The sequence below is a fragment of the Salvia splendens genome, chromosome 9 (assembly GCF_004379255.2).
Source record: "Salvia splendens isolate huo1 chromosome 9, SspV2, whole genome shotgun sequence".
NCBI lineage: Eukaryota > Viridiplantae > Streptophyta > Magnoliopsida > Lamiales > Lamiaceae > Salvia > Salvia splendens.
Window position 1 is genome coordinate 25,162,919 of NC_056040.1, and position 23,509 is coordinate 25,186,427.

Below are 23,509 nucleotides of genomic sequence, written 5' to 3' on the forward strand. Positions count from 1 at the left end.
CCACCTCCACCAAGATCTGTAGTTCGAGGTCGGCATTCTGTCAGCCACACTGGTGGTACAGGCGAAGACATCGGTCTCAGTGATATCCCACATTCTCCACCTAGGTCTTCTGTGCGAGACGATTATTTCGGGGTGGATTTAGAGAATGTCGTTGTGCAAGATACTCCTCCGTCTAGACTCTCCACCGCCAGAATCGGGAAGGGTATCCGTAGCTTCTTTACCCGGAGAAGGCGAGACAACTGAATGTGTAACAACTATTTAGCTGAATTGAACATTGTTCTGTTTGTTCTGTTTTACTTATATTTTGGCGGCGTCGTAGTTATTTATTGAATAGAACATTGTTCTGTTTTACTAATATTTTGGCAAGTCATAGAATATGCAAAACGTAAAATTTAGTTTTATAAAAACGCCACTCAAGATGGCGTTTTTCCTAAAAACGCCATCTAAGTTGGCGGGTTTGTGTTAAAAACGCCATCTAAGTTGGCGTTTTTATCTAGAAACGCCTATTTCGTTGGCGTGTTTTAAAGACGCCAACGCCGATTGGCGTGTTTGTTCAGAACCTCAACCTCGGTGTGGCAGAAAATTGCAAAAAAAATTTCGGACTTAGACACGCCATCTTGAGTGGCGTGTTTAAAAAAACGCCACTGAATATGGCGTTTTATAGGAAAAACGCCATCGTCGTTGGCGTGTTTTAAAAAACGCCAAGTAAGCTTGGCGTGTTTGTTCAGAACCTCAACCTCGGTGTGGCAGAAAATTGCCAAAAAAAATTCGGACTTAGACACGCCATCTTGAGTGGCGTGTTTAAAAAAACGCCACTGAATATGGCGTTTTATAGGTAAAACGCCATCGTCGTTGGCGTGTTTTAAAAAACGCCTAGTAAGCTTGGCGTGTTTGTTCAGAAACTCAGCCTTGGCGTGGCAAAAGATTGGAAAAATGTTTCAAGTTAAAAACGCCATCGTGAGTGGCGTGTTTCAAAAAAATGTACCAATCCAACTTATACGAGTTCAAATTATCAACATGCACACGTATAAAAAGCGGATTTATCAAATTACTAATATACATACGCCAAATGAATGAAAAAACACCAATATCAATACAATATATCAAATTACTTATATAAAGCGTTCAAATCAATGTAAAAACACCAATATAAAAAGTTCGGGCAACGTTCACTCGTCTCGCCTTTTACGCATAAACAGACTACGGATTCCCTTCCCGATGCTGGTCTTAGGGATTCTAGACGGAGGAGTATCTTCAACGACGGCATTCTCTAAATCAATGTCGTCTCTCGCAGAAGACCGAGGTGGAGATTGTTGATCGCTGAGACCGAAATCTTCTCCTGTACCACCCGTGTGGTTGACTGAGTGACGACCCCGCACGGCAGATCTTGGTGGAGGTGGAGCCACAAAATCGTCATCAGAATCATCAACCAACTGAGTATCCATCCTTGATGATGACGACTCTCCACCAACTTTCTTCTTTCCACGCCGCTTCGCTTTTTGCCGCACGGGCATGTCAAGGTCCAGCTCAGAGCGCTGTGAAGGACGGTGGTCCATCGTCTCAGCTTCCCCACATATCTGGAGGCCATCTTCAACCATTCTCGAAATGGTGAATAAATCCGGCCGTCCTGACATGTCTTGCTCCCTAAGAAAGTGGCGTATTTTGTGAAGGGTCTCCACCTACAATTTTCAGTGTTAATTACATTTCGTCTTATGAAATTAAACAAAGAAAAGTTGTTGAAATCTACCGCGTAGTGATGAGAGGCCGCCGTTTCATGGAAGCCCTCATGAGAATGCACCCCAGGTTTTGTTAGGTACACCACGGTTATCCGGCGAAACCAATCCTTGTACTCATCAGTAGCAACAGGCACCATTGAGTACTCCAAATCAACATACACCGTGTCGTGCCTATTATGCCAATCTTGTATATGATTGGCGTGCCACTGAACCCAGTTCCGACCTGCTTTGCCACGTCGATCCTGTTTCGTAAAATCAGATCCGTGGAACCGGTCGACAATCGGGATATAAGGTTGGACAATCCCAAATTGTCGCAACACCCGCTGTGGCATGTGTGGCTCAACCATATTCCAGCAGATTAGTGTTGTCATCGACGTCCATATAGGACGACCGGCAACACAAACATCCGGCAGATTTCGCGATTCATACGGCCTCCAAATAAACTAAATATGAAACTTATTTAGTCAAACAAGTTCAATCAAAACAACACACTAGCAACAATTTAGTTTACGTAAATTACCTGATTGGCATGCATTGTTGAGAACTGATCTCTGAAAGTTTCAATGCAATGCCCCGGTGCTTTTACATAAGAGGCCCGACCAGTCCATCTACAAAAATTAAATTATGAGCGAACAACACAAAAATCAATAAAAATTATGCTTAAAAGAGTAATTAGTGGACAACTTACGCGACTGCACATGGTAAGTAGTCTACGGGCGCGGGATTCAGCATCTGCGGTCTAATAATTGGGATTCTTTCCCAAGCCCACAGCTGTAACAATGTAAGAGCTCCCCCGACATCGGTCCTCTTACCAAGTGCAGCTTCACATAGATTGTGGTACAAGCAGGCAAGAGTCGCACCTCCTCAGCTATAGCTAGCACATTGTTCTATATCCATGAAAAACTGAAGGTAGAAGAAGGGAATTTTATTACCGGTAGCGTTCGGGATCAGTAGACCACCCAGTAACAGCAGACAATACACACGAGCATGTTGATTGTACATGTATTGCTCGTGGTCATCACTCAACTCAATCCGCAGTTGATTTGATAAGCTTGTCTACTTCCAGTTCAATTCTTTTAGATCAACTGCATCTGGAATAAAGCCAAGAAAATCCAAACAAACATCCTTCCAATAGTTGACATCCTTACTGGGGATGTAACCCGTCAGAGGCTCACCGTCAGTTTTGAGGCCCCATAAGACCTCCACGTCCTCTAAGCTCACAGTCGCTTCACCGACTGGAAAGTGAAACGTGTGAGTCTCTGGCCTCCAACGTTCAATCAAAGCGGTGATAAGATGGTGGTCAATGTCTTTCGGTTGACCACACCTCAACATCCCGCCGAACCCCATCTCATCTATAACCGCCAAAACACGAGGATTTATGGGAACATCCCATATGATTCCTTCGTATCTTCTACACCGTACGTCTTCCGATGGCACTCCTGCCCATATGTTATTAGAGACGTGTTGTCTCTGCAGATATAATACGGAGGGGTCCTCAGGACCACATAAGAGCCGACGACGAGAAGTTGAAGAAGATGCCATAAATCACCTACACAACATTCATATTCCAAATTAAACAACAAACAAACCTAAACAAATTCAATAATTACAAACAATTTAATACAATATCACAAAATGGAACACCTATATCAAACAATTCACAATACACAACTTCAACATCATAACACAATTCACCTACACAAAAGTAACAGTTCAAATAAACAATATACATCAATTTTCCACTAATTCAACTTACCCAATTTTAGTTTAACCAACCTAACAATTTCAATTTCAACCTAACAATGTACACAAAATTAACATTTCAAACTAAAAAAAGACATTAACCAAAACCCACATAAACCAAATCAATTTGCCCAATTTTTAAGCTATCAAACCCTACGATTTTGGTTTATAATCAAATTTATACACAAATTCACTTAACCCAAACAATCCAACATAATAATCAACACTACCATCATACAAATAATCCATATGCACAATATTTCAACTCAAATCGCAACACATTACAAACCCTAGCTAAGTATCCAACAATTACTCTAATAATGTAAAAGATAAGCATACTAACCGAATAAATTGGACGAATTTGGGGAAAACTAGCACCGATTGATGAATGGAGGGCGAAATCACAAAGACACGGACGAATTTGCGAAGGATTTGGCCGCTGCTAGAGAAAATTTGCGAAGGATTTGGTCTGTGAGGTTAATTTTTCGCGACTGTCTGCTGCTATTATATGCTTCTGAACAAAGACGCCAATGGTGTTGGCGTCTTTTAGTAAAGACGCCGATCAGGTTGGCGTTTTTAACGTTAAACACGCCAATGAACTTGGCGTTTTATTTAGTAAAGACGCCATCAAGATTGGCGTGTTCAAATTTAAGTATTTTGGTTAAAAATACGAGCAAGATACGGTGCCATTGTAAAACGCCAACTATGTTGGCGTTTTACAGTATAGACACGCCAATCTCAATGGCGTTTTTACTTATAAACACGCCAACTTCATCGGCGTTTTTCCCATAAATGGAATTGATAACAAAATGGGTACATTTGCGTTATTTTAAAGGCCAAGTGGCCTATATACGCGATTTTCTCCAGGTTCCCTGCAGAAGCTTTGCTGAAAATATGTGTGAAAATATGTGTGAAAAAGCTTCACATTCACAGCGCCCACTACATTCCATCGTCGTCTCTCTGTTCATCAGTTTATAGATGGCCGTTATTCAGGTATCTTCCTATTGAAATTGATCTGTGACCTGTTTATGTTGGGATAAATGCAATTTGAAATGTTTGTCACTACTGGTTGCTAACATAGCTTTCTTATGGCCATTGTGTGACATTCATATTACTAAGTAGTAAGCAGTTGTTTGGTTTATTTCACATGCCTCGTTTTTGGCTTTTAAACATTCTGAGGAGCCAAAAATGTGGTTGATTGCTTGCTCCCTTTCTTAACAGGAATAGAAATAGTTTCTATTTCAAACCTATAACATCAATATTAATTATATACATCACTTTTGGCTAATGGAAAATATGGAATATAACGAGTATGAGGTAAACTGAGAGTCGTTAACTATCATTTGTTAACTAAGAATATATCTCTGTTATGTTAAACACATTCTCACATTGAGACACTGTGCATACCTCCAGAATGCTGAAAATCAAACGAAATAAATCCTTCTATATTTCAGGGTTCCGCTCTCAGCTTAGATTTGCCCCAGTTGCGGATTCTACTGACTCCTTTTCATGTTTTATAATTTATATAATCTTGATTCCAAAAACAAGCAAACAATACTACTATTAACTTCACAATTATAATAGTATCTCTTTTAAAATCCAAAAATCTGCAGAAATATTTCTGCTCGCGTGTTTTCCTGTCTTGATATTGTGATGAATTCAGCACAAAATTGTAGACTGTCGGTACAATTGTTGCCAGTTTTCTGTTCCTATTTGAGCAGATGATATATCTGAATGTTACTTAAATGAAAGTGTGTATTCTCAGTATGACTTTCTTTTATATGGAGGTAATATAATGCATGTCTACATTTTGAAAATCAGATTATAACTCTGAATAATATACTACTATTTTACTTGTTTTGAGGGTCGGGGTGTGTGCTCATACTTTACCTGCCATTCTCCTCCCTGTTGTTTTCTCTTTCCTTCCATGATTAAGTTATCGGTCACGTCCTTTTGCAGTGATCTGGACCCTGCTTTACAACATGAGCTGAAGCAGTATCTAGCAGCCAGAGGGATTGAAGAGGACTTCACCAACAACCTCCTCCTCTACCTACACAAGAAAGAGCAAGGTCAATACACTGGCTGGTTACAAAAGCTATAGGAGATGATGGACAGAACATAAGTAATATAAACTATTTCCAAAACTTCATTTAACTCGCACATTGTTTTGTTAGTTTTCTATAAAATGACCCGTTCTATATGGGGTAGACTTAGAGATATAGAAAATTGGCTACTGTTGACTTACATAGAAAAAGTAAAAAGTCAAGGAATGCAACACTATATGGGGTAGACTTAGAGATATAGAAATTCATAATAATGAAATTGGGGTAGTCGTAGAGATCGGGGTAAAGAATATATGCCCTTTTCACCATTCCTTAGAAAATATTGCTCTTTTGTATCACTGTGTTGCTTCCTTGGTAGAAATATGTTATATATCATGATCTGCATCTATCTTGGATATTTTTTCGCTTAGCTTGACCAAAATTTGTGTGCATAAATCTAGCTATGTGCTACTCATTCTAGACTGTTTGAATTCTAAAAAGCCATTGCCTCCATAGCTTAGGACCACCCTACTGACCATATCTGGTCCATCACTACATCGTTTAGACCGGTTCTGAATTTGGGTCATTTTGCACCAATTATGCCTCTAACTAAGCCAAGTCAATTCTCATAGCAATGTCATGGCCAACATCTACCATATTGTGGCCACCAGAATTACCACACATCACTCACTGTCTTTTATTCATTGATATTTGATGAGTCTAGCTTGCTAGGCGGCCAGACTCATCCAAAATGTAGACTGTATAATATTGATATCATCATGATATGATATCCCTCTTTATACATACTTACGGGGTGTTCGGTTTGCAAGATTGTACCCGGGATTAAATTTATAGTGTGTTTGGTTCGTGAGATTCAATCCCACAATTCAATCCTAGATGGATAATCATGGGATAATTAGTCTTAGCTAACCCTCTATGACTAAAATAATCTCACACCTCAATCTTAGATTATATTTTGGTATTATTTTATCTTGCCAACCGAACACCATCTTAGATGTTGGTATGGAACTACAGATTATCGAGCATTTATGAATACTTGAACGATAATCGTATCATGCGTGTTCGTCGTGGCTGACAATCTTCGGATTTTTATTTTACAACTTTCTTTTAGCTTCTGCTTTTTTTCCGTTTTTATTTTCATCGCGTGTGTTTGTTCAACGGTCTTGACACAACACGAGGGATGATGTCACAGTGCAAGTTAGAACTTAGAAGTCAAGTCTAAAGGTTTAGAAAATAGCTAACCATTTTAAGAAAGTCAATTATGTAATTCAATTATGAAAGGCCAATTTTGCCATTTTCTGCAGTGATTCATGTTTGGATTGGCCCACGGCAACACTGGTGGAGTTGAAACGAGACCATTTTTTTCTCTCTATATATGAATAGTTTTTAAAATTAAGTACTCCTTGATACTGTTTTTCTTTTGTTTATTTAACCGCTCATATATTTTGAGTATAAACGTTTAAAATTTTCATTTGCGAAACCATATAATGAAAATATCAAACATTTTAGATAGTTTTCTTAGGAGTACAAAATAGATACTCTCTGTCACATGCTACTTGCACTGTTCATTTTAAGTCGTTAATTTGGGATTAATTTTTTAGTATAATTATATTAGTATTTTAAGTGTAATGAGAGATCATTTAATAATAGAATACTTAATTAACTTTAATATATTAATTAAATACTCTAATTCTTACTTAAAATATAAATAATGTAAGTACTTTGTGACGAAATGAAATAGAAAAGTGCGAGTAACATGAGATAGGGGGATTAGAGCATCCTTAATGCTGGCGGGCCAGACCGCACCTGGGTCCTGGCCCGCGTCCTGCGCGTTGGAGGTGGGGAAGTCGCGGCCCAGACCGCGTCTGGTTTCGCAGTTGAGTCCCGGGCCGCGCCCCGTTGAGGCCCGGCTCGGGGTTGGAGGATGCGGGGCTGTGCCCCGGTGCGCCTCGGCCTGGCGTTGGAGTCCCTTCGGGCTGGACCCAGGCCTCAATTTCTTGTTTTTTTTTAGTTTGGAAGAGGAAGAAGAGGGAGAGGGGCGACAGAAGAGGGAGCTGATTTTTTTTTATGTTCTCATTTTAAAAAAAATTATAGTGTAATTTATAATTATATGTTGGAAATTTATTATTTTCGAATGAAAAATGAATTTCTCATGTTATAAACGTTTTCAATTTTTACAAGTAAAATAGATTGGAGTTGTGAATAGTGCAATTTAATAGTTGGGTCCTTAATGGGGCATGCATGGTTAGAGGAGTTGTGGCATGGTACTGAAATTTAGGGGTTGTGGATGCCCTTACTATATTGTTTTGATTTTTGAATATTCAGACATTGAATTCAATGTACAAAGTGCAAACGATTAATCACATTGCATAATGGTATATTTTACTCTCAAATGCAATATCATTTGGGAGGGACAAAAACAGAGGACTAATATTCATGTTCTTTCTTTTTACCTATAAAATTGAAAACAAAATAAGGTTAAATCTCCTCTCTTGTTTGGAACCCTTCCTCTATTAAAAAATTATCATTTGAGACGGGATTCCTTCTTTTTGCCTTGAAATATTGAAAGCAAAATTATTATTGAATCTCTTTTTTTAGTAGTTTTTTTTGACCTCGCAAACCACGATGAGAAATTGGTGACTCATTCTCATACGAAAAGTTATTAACTAAAAAGTAAATCAAATCATGAGAAAGATTATAGATTTTGAAAGTAAGATTTAGAGATAGTGGGAATCCATTACAAATATCCATTCAGAGCACGAAGAAAGAAAAATTAATTGGAGGCACGACTTGATATATGTACATAGTAAAATAATTAAAGTTGAGACAGATCTTATAACTTTTTTTTCCAGAAATCATTGCACTTTTATAAGAAACAAATGTTTGAAACTTTTAAAACTTTTTATGTACTAATAGTTTCTTTTAATATACACTATTCCATGGCAAAAGTTGATGAAATAAAGTTTGATAACCACTTAAAAAAGAAAAAAGGAGTTGTATACTCCATCACTCTCGTTAGCAAAACCCGATTTACCATATTAGTCCGTCTGCTAATAGGAGATCCGATTTAATATTTATAGGACGGATGAAGTATAGTAGTAATAAATTTAATTTAAATATAAATTATAATAATAAATTTAGTTTGGCTTTTATTTTTGAGAAATCAGTAATTCAAAATATTCCAATATATCCACCGAAAAATGGTCATATTTATGAATAAAACAAATCATAAATCTTAATGCATAATTATTAAAATAAGATAGAAATAGAGAACAAAATAGTAAAAAAAATGGTTAATCATAATAAAAATAAGACTATTTTTTAATCAAATTATATTTTTGAAATCTTATCAAATCTTAGAGCATCCACAACCGTGCTCTTGCCAGCGGCACGGTTGTGGGCCCGGGCGGTACTATTCATGCCTGCTCTCTGGCAAGAGCACAACACCCACAACTGTGCTCTTCCGCAAGGACGAGCACAATTAATATAAAATTCAATTACACAAAAACATTTCCATAATATTAAAATTCATTTAAAACCCACAATAAATATTACAAATGACAAATAAAATTAAACATTGCATAATTAAAATCCTAAAAATTAAAAATTACATAATTAAAATCCTAAAAATTAAAAATTACATAATTAAAATCCTAAAAATTAAAAATGACACTACTCGTTGCCGGCTGCATCTACACCTGTTTGAAAGTATTCAACACGTGCGGACAATGTGTTGACAATTCGCATGAACAAGCGCTTTGACATGCGAAAACGGCGCCTGAAGTAATCTGCCGGAAACCGCGGCTGGTCGGCAAAGTAGTCGGCAACGAGCCTTTCGTGGGCTCCCTCCCGGTCACGATGGATGTACCGTCGATTTGATCTGGTTCGTTGAGGAGGAGGAGCAGGGGTATTCGCCGCGACATATGCTTCGTAAGCGGCACGATGTTGTTCGTAGTATTCTTGTTCTTCGCGTTCCGCTTCCGCCATAATATGGGTGAAATCCATTTGAGATTTTGAGTGGGGGATGAATGTGTTGATAGTTTGTATGAGAATTATGAATGAGAGATGAATGAGAGATGATTTGATGTGATAAATGGATGATGAATGTGTGTATTTATAGATGATTTTGGGGGAAAAAAAAATCAAAAAAAATCAAAAAAATTCAGAAAAAACGGGAAAAAAACGGCCATATTTTTGGGATTTGGAAAATATTTTTTTTTATTTTTTAGCATTATTTATAATTAAATACCGATTTTTAAAAAAATAAAATAAAAAAAAGTTTAAACACAACGGCTATGCCGTTGACGAATGGGAGCGCGCCACGTGTGCGTCCACTGGCACGGACGTGCTCGATACATCGAGCAGCGCCGTGCCAGCGGCGCGGCTGCAGCGGCGGCGGTCCTGCGCCTTGCCAACGGCGCGGACGGCGGTGGCGTCTTTCGCCACCGCTGCGGATGCTCTTACACTACGACTCATTGAGGTTTGATTTGCGATTTTGACCAGATTTTGGCCTGTAAATCCCTAATTTACAGAGATATTGAATATCCTGAGATAAATTATACTCCAATACTAAGAATTAAATACTAGATTGCTCTACCAATAAAAGAGGCGAAACCATATCTACATTTTTCATCACTCTCTGTGTTCTACTTCTCTCGCTTCTTTACTATTCCGTCTCTATCGTGTGCGTATGTATACCTATTGACCGTGGCGGAACCCTAGAGGCGTAGCCGGCGGAGGGAAATCTAATCTCTCATGGACAATTTCATACCACCGGAGTTCGATTTGGACCACAAAGATCACTCAGATGACGCGCTGAAGAAGTGGCGCCAGGCCGTCGGAACGATCGTGAAGAACCGCCGGAGAAGGTTCCGCTACGCCGCCGATCTCGAGAAGCGAACCGAAGCCAAAGAGCAGCTCAAAAAACTCAGTGTACGTATATTCATCGCCTTCTCTTTCTCTGTTCTTCTGAATCTGGACGGATTTTTAATCAATGCAGTTTTTGAGGTGTTTGTTTAATTTTGAACTAGTGTAGCGCACTAGTTTATTTATTTCTAATTTCCATGGCTATTTTCGAATCTCATTGGATCGGAAGGCGTAAGAGTGTTAGTTTGTTTGCTTGATCTTTCGAAAAAATTATGAGAATTGTGATTCCCGAGGATCTGCGGAAAGAGGAGCTTTTTGCCTGCAAAGCGATTGATTCGTAAAGTTTTAATAAAAGAATTGAGATTAGTTTAGAATTTCTTTGGTTGTTAGAGAAGGATAATTTTGTTGCAATTTTTATTAATTTATTGGATGTGTTTCATAAAAGGCGAAAACCAAGAACTTATCTCTTTGTTTGCTTCTGCTTGTAAAGGATCAGTTGGTAGAGATGTGTATTATTGTAGGGTTTGTATTGTATGACTCTCTCTGTGAAGGATGGTACTGGAATTTGGAAACATGTGTATGTATCAGATCTAATTTCCGGTTTAAAGTTGGTAAAATTTTCTTTTGATTTTTCAACTTTCTGTTAGAAGAGATTTTGACTTTTAAGCATACTGTCATATACTCTTTAAAAAAATATGCACTCTTTTATCTTAATAACCATCCACTATTTTTCTTTTTGGGCGCTCCTTGTATTAATCATCTTTTTATATTTGAGTAGTAGTAATATATTTTTTGTGTGTATCGTTACTTAGTTTTCATTCTAAGTAAACATTAACAACTCAATACTATTATATGATAAATTCTAGTATAAAATAAGACCATTGTATGAAGAACAGTTGTGTTTTTTTTTTCGCCGTTGCTTTTACTTATTCACCACATAACAGAGAGAGAGAGAGGGAGCAGCCTTGAATGAGTAATGGCTTTTGGGAATTATAATTTGTCTCTTCAATTATGACAGTTTTTGGAAACTATTTTAGCTACAGGTTCTTTACATAGAATTGACCCAGCCAACAAGAAGTGTCTTTTATCTCCGAGGGGCCATGTGGCCATTGTACGTGGGTTGATTTTATGCTCCTTTTGGAAAAATGTAGGAAATACTATAAGTCAAACTTTGATATTTGAGTAATTAAATGTTATAAGTATTGTGCTCGGCTGCTCGCATGTCTTTCTCATTAGAACTGCATATTACCTACATATGCGAAAACTTAGACAGTTGTAGGCAAATTGAAAAGTACGTGGATTATACAAGGTCGTTTTTATGTTTACATTACAAATATCCCTTTGTCTATGAAATTTCATTTGGTCAAGTTTATTAATGATCAACTGATTGGTCTTGGATTAAGTATGGGGCCGACATTTAGTTGATATGAACCTAAGCACATGTACTCGGGGTTAATTTGGTATAGGTTAATGGTAGATACATCAGTGTTTTCCTAATGGTTAAAATGTACAAACCCAGCCTTGAATGGACAAATATTATGTTCTGATATTCTTTCTCTTGTTCTAGTTATTATCTTGATTGGCTTGAAAGTGGTTCTAGTAACTGCTCTTATATCATGGTAGTTGTATCTTGATTGATTTCTGGTTATCATACTCCACTTTTTAAGTGTTTCCTATGTTGCATTATTATAATTACAATCATGGCCCATTTTGTATCTGATTTTACTAATAATCTTTATTACTATATACCAGGAAAAGATTCGTATTTCCTTCATTACTCTGACGGCAGCCCTCAGGTTTCTTAATGGTAATGCTTCTGCTCATTTGGTTTGTCAGTTATAATGCTCAATATTTGTTTATTTTTAACATACTGCTCTTATTTTTCTGACTTCTGTCTTTTTTGTCAATGTAGGTGCACATATTAAAATAACTCACCCTGAACCAACGGAAGAAGATATAGAAAAGGATATCCAAAATGGACTTCACGAAGAGGCTAGACTTGCAGGGTTTAAAATCAACCCTGATAAACTTGGATCTCTTGTTGCTTCTTACGACATTAAGACCTTAACTAAACTGAAAGGCACTGATGGTCTTGCTGATAGATTGAATGTTTCACTAGAAAAAGGAGTGAACTCAAGTGACGTGCCTTTAAGGCAAAATATATATGGTGTCAATCGCTACACTGAGAAACCTTCTAAAGGTTTTTGGGTGTTTGTATGGGAAGCTTTACATGACTTGACGCTTATTATACTTATAGTTTGTGCTGTGGTATCTATTGGAGTAGGGCTTGCTACTGAAGGGTGGCCAAAGGGTATATATGATGGCTTGGGAATTATCCTTAGCATACTTCTTGTGGTCATGGTTACTGCAATTAGTGATTATAAGCAATCATTACAATTCAAAGAGTTGGATAAGGAGAAAAAGAAGATTTTTATCAATGTCACTAGGGATGGAGTTCGGCAGAAAGTCTCCATATTTGATTTGGTTGTTGGAGATATTGTTATTCTGTCCATCGGAGATCAGGTTCCAGCAGATGGAATTTTCATATCCGGGTTTAACTTGTTGATTGATCAGTCAAGTTTGACTGGTGAAAGTGTGCCAATAAACATATACGAAAAAAGGCCATTTCTTCTTGCAGGAAGTAAAGTTCAAGACGGGTCTGGTAAAATGCTGGTGACTACAGTTGGAATGAGAACAGAATGGGGGAAGTTGATGGAAACTCTAAGTGAGTGTGGTGATGATGAGACCCCTCTGCAGGTCAAGCTGAATGGCGTTGCTACTATTATTGGTAAACTTGGACTTTGCTTTGCTGTTCTGACTTTCCTAGTCTTGACGGTAAGGTTTTTGATTGAGAAGGGGCTTCGCAACGAAATTACCCAATGGGGTTCTAGTGACGCTCTGTTGCTTTTAAACTACTTCGCTACAGCAGTCACCATTATTGTTGTTGCGGTTCCTGAGGGATTGCCCCTTGCAGTTACACTTAGTCTTGCCTTCGCGATGAAGCAATTAATGAAGGAAAAGGCACTAGTGAGACATTTGTCAGCCTGCGAAACGATGGGTTCTGCTACGTGCATTTGTACTGATAAAACAGGTACATTAACCACTAACCATATGGTAGTCAGTAAAATATGGCTTTCTGGAAAATCAAAGGAGGTTGATGCCAGTGGACACAAGGATGCATTAGATAGCTATATATCAGAAAAAGTATTATCCGTCCTCTTGCAAGGAATATTTAACAATACAGGAGCTGAGGTTGTCAATGATAAAGATGGAAAGAGGACAATTCTGGGTACACCAACTGAGTCGGCGATTCTAGAATATGGATTGCTTCTAGGTGATTTTGAGGAGCAACGCAAAGTCTGTAGGATAAAGAAGGTTGAACCCTTTAATTCTGAAAAGAAAAAGATGTCTGTTCTTGTGTCACTTCCAGATAGCAAAACCCGAGCTTTCTGCAAAGGTGCTTCGGAAATTATATTAAAAACGTGCAGCAGGGTAATTAATGCTGATGGGGAGGTTGTCGAGTTGTCAGAAGAGCAAGTAAGTTCTATCTCGGATATCATCAATGGGTTTGCCAATGAAGCTTTACGTACTCTCTGCTTAGCTTTTAAGGATATTGACGATGGTTCTCCGGAGGATAGTATCCCTGATAGTGGCTATACGTTGATTGCAATTGTGGGAATCAAGGATCCAGTTCGCCCTGGTGTGAGGGAAGCAGTTAAAATCTGTTTAGATGCTGGCATTGCTGTACGCATGGTTACTGGGGATAATATTAATACAGCTAAAGCTATTGCTAGAGAGTGTGGAATTCTTAAAGATGATGATCTTGCTATTGAAGGTCCAGAGTTTCACTCTCTGAGTATCTACCAGATGAAGGAACTAATACCAAAACTAAAGGTGGATAACAAATACTCCAATTGTATCCCATCTTTCTGCATTACCACTAATTCTATATATATATATATATACAGTATCTTTTAAATCATAATCTAAAGTGTCAATATCTTGTGGTTAGGTAATGGCGCGGTCCTCACCAACAGATAAGCATCTTCTAGTGAAGACATCAAGAAATGAACTAGGAGAGGTTGTTGCAGTTACTGGCGATGGGACAAATGATGCTCCAGCTATGCACGAGGCAGACATTGGACTTGCTATGGGCATTGCAGGAACAGAGGTCTGATCATACATTGTTTGCTACAGTTTCATGAATTTATATATTTCATCTTCCCTCAAAAAGAATCCTTTTCCTATATATTCTCTCAGAATACAGTCCAAAGCATTCATGTTTCCAATATTTTTCTTTTAAAAATGCATCTTTTTTTGAGGCATTTGTTTTCAAGCTCTTACCCCAGAACACTAAAAAAGGCATGCAAAACTTTCTTATGGTAAATAGCATGCGAGCTTTCTTGATATTAGGATGCTGAACGATTGCAAAACCATTTTAAATGTTTGAGCTCATTGATATAACATCTAATCACGCATCAAACAAATTAACCAGGTTGCGAAAGAAAGTGCTGATGTGATTGTGCTAGATGACAATTTCTCAACAATTGTGAATGTTGCGAAATGGGGACGCTCAGTGTACATAAATATTCAGAAATTCGTTCAATTCCAACTGACCGTCAACATTGTTGCTCTCATGATCAACTTCATATCTGCTTGTGCATCAGGTAACATTTCTCATTCTGCATCCACATTTCAATTCGAGCACTTGCTTTCCATGAAACCGAAACACAAAACTGCTTTTCTTTTGTCGTCCCATCAGGATCAGCTCCCCTCACAGCTGTGCAGCTGCTGTGGGTGAACCTAATAATGGACACTCTAGGTGCACTTGCACTGGCCACTGAGCCACCACACGATGGCCTGATGCAGAGGCCTCCTGTACGAAGAAACGAAAGCTTCATAACGAGGACCATGTGGAGGAATATCTTCGGACAGAGCATCTATCAGTTGGCTATTCTGCTTGTCCTAAATTTCATTGGGAAGCAAATACTGGGGCTCACAGGCTCTAATGCCACTGAAGTGCTGAATACCTTCATCTTCAACACCTTCGTCTTCTGTCAGGTATTTATTTATCCATTTCTTCACATTGTTAAACAATGCAGAATTATGAATTTGATCTTTCTTGGATGCATCCAGGTGTTCAATGAATTTAACAGTCGCGACATCGAGAAGATCAACATCTTCCGTGGGCTGATTGGAAACTGGATATTCATAGGAATCATCATGGCCACAGTAGTCTTCCAAGTCATCATAGTCGAGTTCCTGGGTACGTTTGCCAGCACCGTACCATTGAACTGGCAGCTGTGGGCACTAAGCATTGCATTGGGTGCTGTGGGCATGCCTATAGCTGTAGTCTTGAAGTGCATTCCTGTCAAGAACGATGCGCCTGCTACACAGCACGACGGCTACGATGCGCTCCCAACCGGCCCAGAACGCGCTTAAACACCATATTGTTCCAGCTCAGACTTGAATGGTTTAATTAGGTAAGAACGAAAAAGGATTTTTACATATTATCAAACAATACATTTGTGAAGTTGAAACCTTGGGTATTTTATGAGTGCAAATTTTCCGAGTTTTGCTCGTCATGCTTAAATTGAAGAGAGTGTTGAAGCGTGATATCGTCCATCGCCTTTGGTTTCAATTGGGATGGTGCCGAACTTGCAGGCAGCAACAGCACATCGAAATCCCAGTATTTTGGATCTGCTGTTGAATCTTAACGATGAATTCGAACTATTTATTACTTTTATTATTCAAGTTTCTGCTTTTATTTGATGTTAATGTTTGTTGTCTTATAAATCCAAAATTTTGCTACTAAACATAAGCTTACATTTCTGGGCAACAAAATACATAATACAAAGTGGCACTGCGATAAAATCAAACTCTATTTCTAAATATCTAAAGCTGATTATGCTCAACAACTCTTACGTCACTTGTGGCTGCAGTTACAACAATAGCCTCTGTATTCCTACAGAACGTAGGATAGAACGACGAACGACGAGGGCTCATTTTTGTCTCCTCTTCGACTCTCCATCGGCAATGACCCCCATGACTGTCATGGTGTAACCAGCAAATACCAATGAAGGTGACTGGATTTTGGAATTGAGGATTGAGATGACAACAGCCACAGCTCCTTTAGCATTGCCTAAAACCTGATCGGAACGGGGTAAAATATGACACAGAGCTATGTGCGTTGTTGGCACTTGTATGCTTAGTCACCAGGAAATTGCACAAGTTTGCTCCATAAGCCATGGTTGAATTGGTGAAAAGTAGAATCCACATGAATTTATGTTCCTTTCCATGTGCGACAACTAAGTCAAACAAACACGCCGAGCTCCATCACAAGCGCAGCAGGGAGCAAAACTACAACAGCAACTGGTGCCACATAAAGCATCAAATTCATCGAGTTGAGCTTTTCCCTGCAATCAACTACTGTTTGAGAAAGAGGAGTTGACCTAAAACTAAGATTTCATATCTGATTCTCCATATTCTATCTGTCAAAAAAATTTATGTGATTAGGTACTTACCCTTCACTAGAATGAAGGACCCCCTGAAGCACTGACTTGAAGGCTCTCGCCGCGGTTGCACTTATACACACATAAATCCGTACAGATGGAGGCTGGGCTCACCCTACAAGAGACCACAAACTAATGCGATTTCAGAAGCCACAAATCAACCCACCCTACCCTAGAACAGCCATGATCACGGGAGCCAAAAAAAGTAGTAGCTCGACCACATTGCAACTTCTGCAAATTTACTGAAAGTAGAGAGAACTGCATAATGAATTTGTGAATGTTATGTGCAACAGAGGTCAAATCCCGGTTTGCTATTTCGGTCCATCCACAATTAGTCTCAGTTTACTTTTTACTATAAATGGTAAGTAGGTTAAACATTCCACTAACTCATTCACTCTTATTTTATTATCAGATCACATTCCACTATCACATTAACACAACCGGGACTCCCAAAACGAGTATCATTCTAACAAAAGATACTCCCTCCGTTCCATGTTAATAGAGGCGTTTCATTTTATGCCCAAGAAGACCCTCTCTCTCTATATTATTCTGTCTTACTTTATACTTTCTCCACTTTAACATAATACTAAAACATGTGCCATTATAACTTTGTTTATTTTTTTCAAAACAAGTGTAGAAAATGAAACGCCTCTGTTAAGGCGGAACGGAGGAAATAAATTAGTTACTAGAAATAAGGTAAACAAACATCTAACATTAAATCACTAATAAACCATCAACACAGAAAGTAACAAGACGAGAGATATGGTGTGAAGAGTCAAAATTAGCAACAAAGTGAAGAAGTGAGGAAGAAAAGGGAAATCAATGGCTGTTACTATGAATAAGGACAAATCAAAATGCGGATGTTTCCATCCATAAAATATGATGCAGCAAAACAAATAGGAAATTCAATTCAAATCTTCATGAGATCAAGGTACATACCCCACTGGCAATGATGATAGGTATAGGTAGCCCAGGCCTCTCGCTTCCGAGTGATGAGATAGGCAAATAGCGCGGTGAAGAAGGGGGTGTTGAAGGAGACCGGCAAATACCTGAGGGAGATGAGGCGCAGAAGACGAGGCCGAGCGTGGCGATGCGGAGGAATTGGGAGCGAGATTTGAGGCGCTGGACGGGGACGAGGCTGAGGAAGAGGATGGAGATGTAGCTGAGGAAGATCGGGAAGGAGAAGCCATAGTTGGAGTTGGAGAGGAGGAGGACGCCGATGTTGGTGGATTACGAGGCTCGTGATGATCACTGTGTCCTTCTTAGATGACATTGTTTATTTCGATTTCGATTCTCATTTCGCATTCGACGTTTTCTGGTGATTGATTTCAGAGATTTTCGTGTTCTGCAATTTCAAGATTAATTATTTTCAGATTGAGATGTGTGCGTGATTTGGTTTTGAATTTCTGTTTGTTGTTTAATTTGATTACCCCTTTCCTAATATTTTTAAGAGCATCCGCTATGGGCGGACGATAGGGGCGCGCCATTGTCCGCCCACTGTAGGTGTGCGGACGATGTCCGAAGCATCGTGTTTTCATTTTTTTCTGCGAATTTTTGTCTATTTAAACCTCGTTTGTCATTCTATTTTTCATACGAACATTTCTCTCATCTCTCACATTCCATACGAATATTTCGATAATCTCTCACAAACAAAAATGAACCACGACGACGACTGGAGTACCTCAAAGGGCGTTAGTGGACCTTGACGCGAGCCTTATTCGATGCCGTCAATGACGCAATGGCGGATTGCTTAGCCGAAATGCAGCGCGAGGAGGAGGCGGCGGAGCAGATCCCCAGGCCTATTCGACGTCGGACATTTGTCCGCCGCGAACACGCCGTAGCTCACGAACGTCTATTTGCAGACTATTTTGCCGATCAACCACGGTGGGCCCCGACTGTTTTTCACTGCCGGTTTAGAATGCATCGTTATCTTTTTCTCAGCATTATCCAGACGTTGGAGTCACGTGATGAATACTTCCAGTATCGGGAAGATGGCCTCGGTAGACCCGGACGTACGATGTTGCAGAAGTGCACGGTTGCACTCCGGCAGTTGGCCTACGGCACCACGGCGGACATGTTCGACGAGTACCTTCACGTCGGGGAGACAACTGGCCGCGAGTGCCTGAAGAGATTTTGTAAGGGAGTTGTGGAGGCTTACAGCGACACATATTTGTGAAAGCCGACTGCTGTGGATTGCCAGGGCCTGATGAAGATGCACGAGACGGCGCACGACTTTCCTGGGATGCTAAGGAGCATCGACTGTATGCACTGGGAGTGGAAGAATTGTCCGAGGGAGTGGAGATGCCAATTTACTAGTGGATACAATGACAGCCACCCGACGATGATCCTCGAAGCTGTCGCTGACTATCGGCTCTGGATCTGGCATGCTTACTACGGTGTAGCGGGGGCGAACAACGACATCAACGTCCTCAACTCATCCACCCTCTTCACCGAGCAGTGCAATCACAAAGGCCCGGCCATCGAGTTCACTGCCAACAGGCGCCAATATCACATGGGGTACTACTTGGCCGATGACATATACCCAAGGTGGCCTATTTTTCTGAAGACGATCAGCTGCCCAATGGGTGAGAAGAGAGTTTTATTTGCGCAAAAGCAGGAGGCGGCGCGGAAGGATGTGGAGCGTGCATTTGGTGTGCTCCAATCACGGTGGGCAATAGTGAAAGGGCCGGCGCGTCTCTGGTTCAAGGAAGTCATCGCCGATGTCATGTATGAGTGCATAATCTGGCACAACATGATAGTCGAACACGAAGGTGGAAGCGTCACCGATTGGGCCGATGATGAAGGTGGTTCTAGCTCCAGTACGGCGACCGTTCCCCACGCTCGAGGATTACCGACAGGCTTCAATGAGGTTCTGTCTAGACAGGCCTTAATGCGCAACCAACAAGGCCATGCTGAGCTCATGAACGACATAGTTGAAGAAGTTTGGGCCCGTAACCGCCGTCGTTGAGAATGCGTGTTTTTTGTAATTCGTATTGTAATGTATTAATTTTAAATGAAATTAAGATTTTTTACAATTTTTATAGTTATTTAAATATTCAAATAAAGAAAATGTTTAGGGCGGCTTATAGGGCGCCCCATTGCAGGTGGAAGGGTAGGAGGATAAAATGCTAACGTGGCGGTGCATAGAGCAGGCTTTAGGGCGTCCCTTAGGGCGCCCCATTGCTAATGCTCTAAGGAATTAAGTATAAAAGTTAAAAAAAATGTACTGAAAATTGAGTCTACAATAATAGTTAATGTTGAAATGAATTATCATTGAAATGGATTAGTGTGATTCATTATCCAAAAATAAATTGTACTACTAGTAAATAAGTGTGTCTCGTAGATCTACTAAATGTCTAATTTGTTTTTCACTCTACTATTTCTTAATTCATGTAGATGCCGCTTTTCTTTCTTGCCAACATCAGATATATACGATTTTATTGAATTAGTATGAAATCTGCTTTTCATCCTCAACCTGATTGTCATGTTGGAAAGCACAATGGTCATCAGAGGCTTTGTATAATCTTCAAAAACCACAATGAAAATTCTTAGCTTGACATATCATAACAAATTTGCTAAACAATTTTCTCGTATCCTTTATTGATTTTTTCTTGATTGCATCATTGTATTGTATGTGTCGTTTCCCAACAATTTAGACATAACTTCACAAGTAGGAGTATGATATATGAAGAAATGAGATTTTGGAGAGTTGATGTTTCATTAAAGTTGCATTCTCTTGCGATTCACTCCTCCAAAGCATTGAAATGAATACATTGTTGATCTTGATCTATATAAGTTACAGCAATTTGAACAAGAAGTAAGGTAGAAGAGGTAGAAGTGTTAAGTATTGATAACACGAGAAACCCTCTGAAAAAAGAGACTGCACATGCTGGAGCTGAACATGAGCGTTTCCTTCATCCATTCTGGGGCAACCCTCTCGAAAGTCCCCAGGGACAAAACGCGGTATAGCAGCTCAACTTCTCCATCTGCCTTTGTTATCCATGTCAAGCTGAACGAGTAGCCTGCAATAAACAATATCCATATCTACTTTCACTCCGACAATATATATTCAACAGCAGTTCGGTCCTGATAAGGCAACATACACTCTTCGAGCAACACCATCAATGGAAATATCCACATTTACAACTCATGGCAAATTTCGGATTAAAGGATAAAAAACTAATAAAAGTGACCTAAGAAACATCAAAGGCCATTAAGCAGATGCATAGAAAAGGAACAAATCATAAAGCCAAATAATATTACCACTTGATTGGTGACGCGCCAAAATGGACACTTCGTTGCTTTTAGCGACAGGGGAAACTTTGAGGCCAACTACATACTCTACAAGATATTGAAACATGCAGTTGAATGAGCTTGTATCTGCAGCATCACCACCTACCAGTAGCAAGTCAGAGTGTTAAGCTCATGGCCTGTAGCAAAATGAAGTGACATGATTCCTTTAAGGAAATACCTGAACTGTTGGTCGTTCTTAGACAGCAGGCAGGCTGAATCATAATTATCAAATGTTAGGTGGTGAAGAATACATTTTAACCTGAATGTGTATAATTTAGGTACCTGCTGGATGCTTGGGGCACCGCTGCTTTTGTCCCTAGGAACAAGTTGACCTGATGGATGGTCGACTTCAACATCAACATATGGAGCAGCTGCATGCTCACTAATATGGACATATTTACGTTTTTTTGATGATTTTGCAGGAGATGTTCCTTGCGATTGTTCCCCAGGGGTATTGTGTAAATTTTCCTGTCCAGTTTCCTTGGGCATAGTATAGCTTGAACATTTTTTGTCTTGGAGCCTTGAAATTTCTTCACTGAGTTCCTTATCTAAAAATGTTTAGGAAATATAGTAAGTAGTTAAAGATATTAGAGGACTTTGAACATTCAATGTTTGAAATTACGGACTTTTGAACACTCAATGTTAAAAATTATGTGCAAAGGGAGAGCTATAACTAGAGAATTCCTGTTGAAAGCAGGAAGCATAATTTAGAAATGATAATCCAACCCTCAATCATTAAAGTAGTGCAGGTTAATTCATTAAAGAAGTCGGGTTAGAGTTCAAGAAACATGATTCACTCCTTAGTAATTTGTGTGCATATATCCAGACCACGTCAGACTAAATCAAAGCAAAACGAAGCTTGTATACCTAGTTTTTGGCTCCAAATGGAGAACTTTCACTTCTTGTGCCAGCAATTAAAAGGAAATTTACTACGGTATGTGAAATGATAACCACACAGAATGGCCAGTGGACTTCCTGTGCAGACATTCCCCTTCATTTTCCCATGTTGGGAAATGGAGAAGTGCAAGTTGATAATAGTAAAAATGTGATATCTAAAGTAAGTGAAGTAATTTTTTGCTCACTCTTTTGGTTCTCTTCCGCTAACAACTTTTGGAAGTGAATATGTTGTTCATGGAGCTTTTCATTCTCACTTTTCAAGTAATGGATCATTTCATCTGCAGCTGTATTGACAGATATATGGAGAGTTTAAATCAATTAGGTTAAACATGCTTTACTAATGCAAATAGAAGTACTACAAAATAATAATCTCATAACAGCAATGGTAAAAACTGGAACTCACCATTCTTTAAAAGCAAAACTCAATCCAACCAAATTAATTACTTATAAAAGGCTAAAAATTGCAATGTTCAAGAGTTCCTTGTTTCAAGTGGCAAGAAAACACTGGGAACTAACTAACAAGTTACAAGTAATAAATGCTAACTGGCACATAAGCTCGAAACAAGGGGGAGATGCATATATTTTCCCATACCAGCTTCATACTTCAAGAATTTCACTTCCTGCTCATAATTCAGCTCGTCAAACTGGTATTCTTTTTCCTTCTGCATCAGAAAACAGCAAGAACGTTAATTTCAGTACAGATATACATAATTTTTTTATTAAACGAACGGGCATCAGAAAGACCTTCAGTTTGGTGTATTTGTCGTACAGCTTCGAGTAAAGAGCTTCCATCTGAAATCCACACCAGAAAAAACCAAAAAAAAAAACCATCAAACCCTATCAACACAATTTCGCAATTCCAAGTCCAATTCATCCTGGTGCAAAACAGTGAGCTGGATGATGACAGAATTAACATAAAACTGCATCTGATGTAACAAATTCACAGGAAAATTGAAAATTTAAATCCTCACAACCAAAATTTTCGATAGCAAAAACCAAACTCTAATCTGGAAAATGGCGTGAAATTTAGTCACACACCTTTGATGGAATGAATACCTTTCGGTAAATGCTTTCGCGATCCACACACGCACCAACAAGCTTAGATCTGCAAACGTAGAGGTTTTTTAGCGGGATTCACTTTCCCGTTTCGAAGAATTTGAATGTACACTCGATAATTCAAAATCGAATTTTATTTTTGTTGGAATATTAATATACAGAAAGGCCCAATATCCCTTTACTCACTTTATGTATGGCCCAATTATTGTATATATGTCCAATAACTTTACCAGCCCAATAAAAATTTAAAACAAATAATGCCAAAAGTAGCCTAAGATCATCAATGAAATTGATGATGGGAGCTCAATAATTTTGCTTATTGCTAAATCATAATGACAGATTC

The 23,509-nt window shown here is 39.0% G+C and overlaps 3 protein-coding genes and 1 pseudogene across 4 annotated transcripts; 1 reads left to right on the forward strand and 3 right to left on the reverse strand.

Annotated features, from left to right (window-relative positions):
• Positions 1–1,039: 1,039 nt before the first annotated feature.
• LOC121747512 lies at positions 1,040–3,959 on the reverse strand. Its single transcript, XM_042141565.1, has 5 exons — positions 3,823–3,959; positions 2,425–3,285; positions 2,257–2,344; positions 1,748–2,179; positions 1,040–1,679 (listed from the first exon to the last, which is right to left on the reverse strand). Exons 2-5 carry the CDS (start codon positions 2,466–2,468, stop codon positions 1,170–1,172), a joined length of 1,074 nt encoding a protein of 357 aa, XP_041997499.1. The 5' UTR covers positions 2,469–3,285; positions 3,823–3,959; the 3' UTR covers positions 1,040–1,169.
• A 6,156-nt stretch (positions 3,960–10,115) lies between these two features.
• On the forward strand, positions 10,116–16,001 carry LOC121747294 (calcium-transporting ATPase 4, plasma membrane-type-like). The gene is made up of 7 exons (XM_042141305.1): positions 10,116–10,474; positions 12,161–12,215; positions 12,321–14,302; positions 14,421–14,579; positions 14,904–15,075; positions 15,171–15,469; positions 15,545–16,001. The coding sequence occupies exons 1-7, from the start codon at positions 10,298–10,300 to the stop codon at positions 15,848–15,850; spliced, it is 3,150 nt and encodes a 1,049-aa protein (XP_041997239.1). The 5' UTR covers positions 10,116–10,297; the 3' UTR covers positions 15,851–16,001.
• A 210-nt stretch (positions 16,002–16,211) lies between these two features.
• On the reverse strand, positions 16,212–18,317 carry LOC121747295 (annotated as a pseudogene).
• A 2,288-nt stretch (positions 18,318–20,605) lies between these two features.
• LOC121747203 lies at positions 20,606–23,270 on the reverse strand. 2 transcript variants are annotated; one of them, XM_042141202.1, is made up of 8 exons: positions 23,149–23,270; positions 22,855–22,902; positions 22,703–22,772; positions 22,296–22,394; positions 21,496–21,761; positions 21,392–21,425; positions 21,184–21,315; positions 20,606–20,942 (listed from the first exon to the last, which is right to left on the reverse strand). In XM_042141202.1, exons 2-8 carry the CDS (start codon positions 22,900–22,902, stop codon positions 20,761–20,763), a joined length of 831 nt encoding a protein of 276 aa, XP_041997136.1. In that variant the 5' UTR covers positions 23,149–23,270; the 3' UTR covers positions 20,606–20,760. The 2 variants fall into 2 exon arrangements, with proteins under 2 accessions (XP_041997136.1, XP_041997137.1); XM_042141203.1 differs by having other exon boundaries at positions 23,167–23,264.
• Between the last annotated feature and the right edge of the window lie 239 nt (positions 23,271–23,509).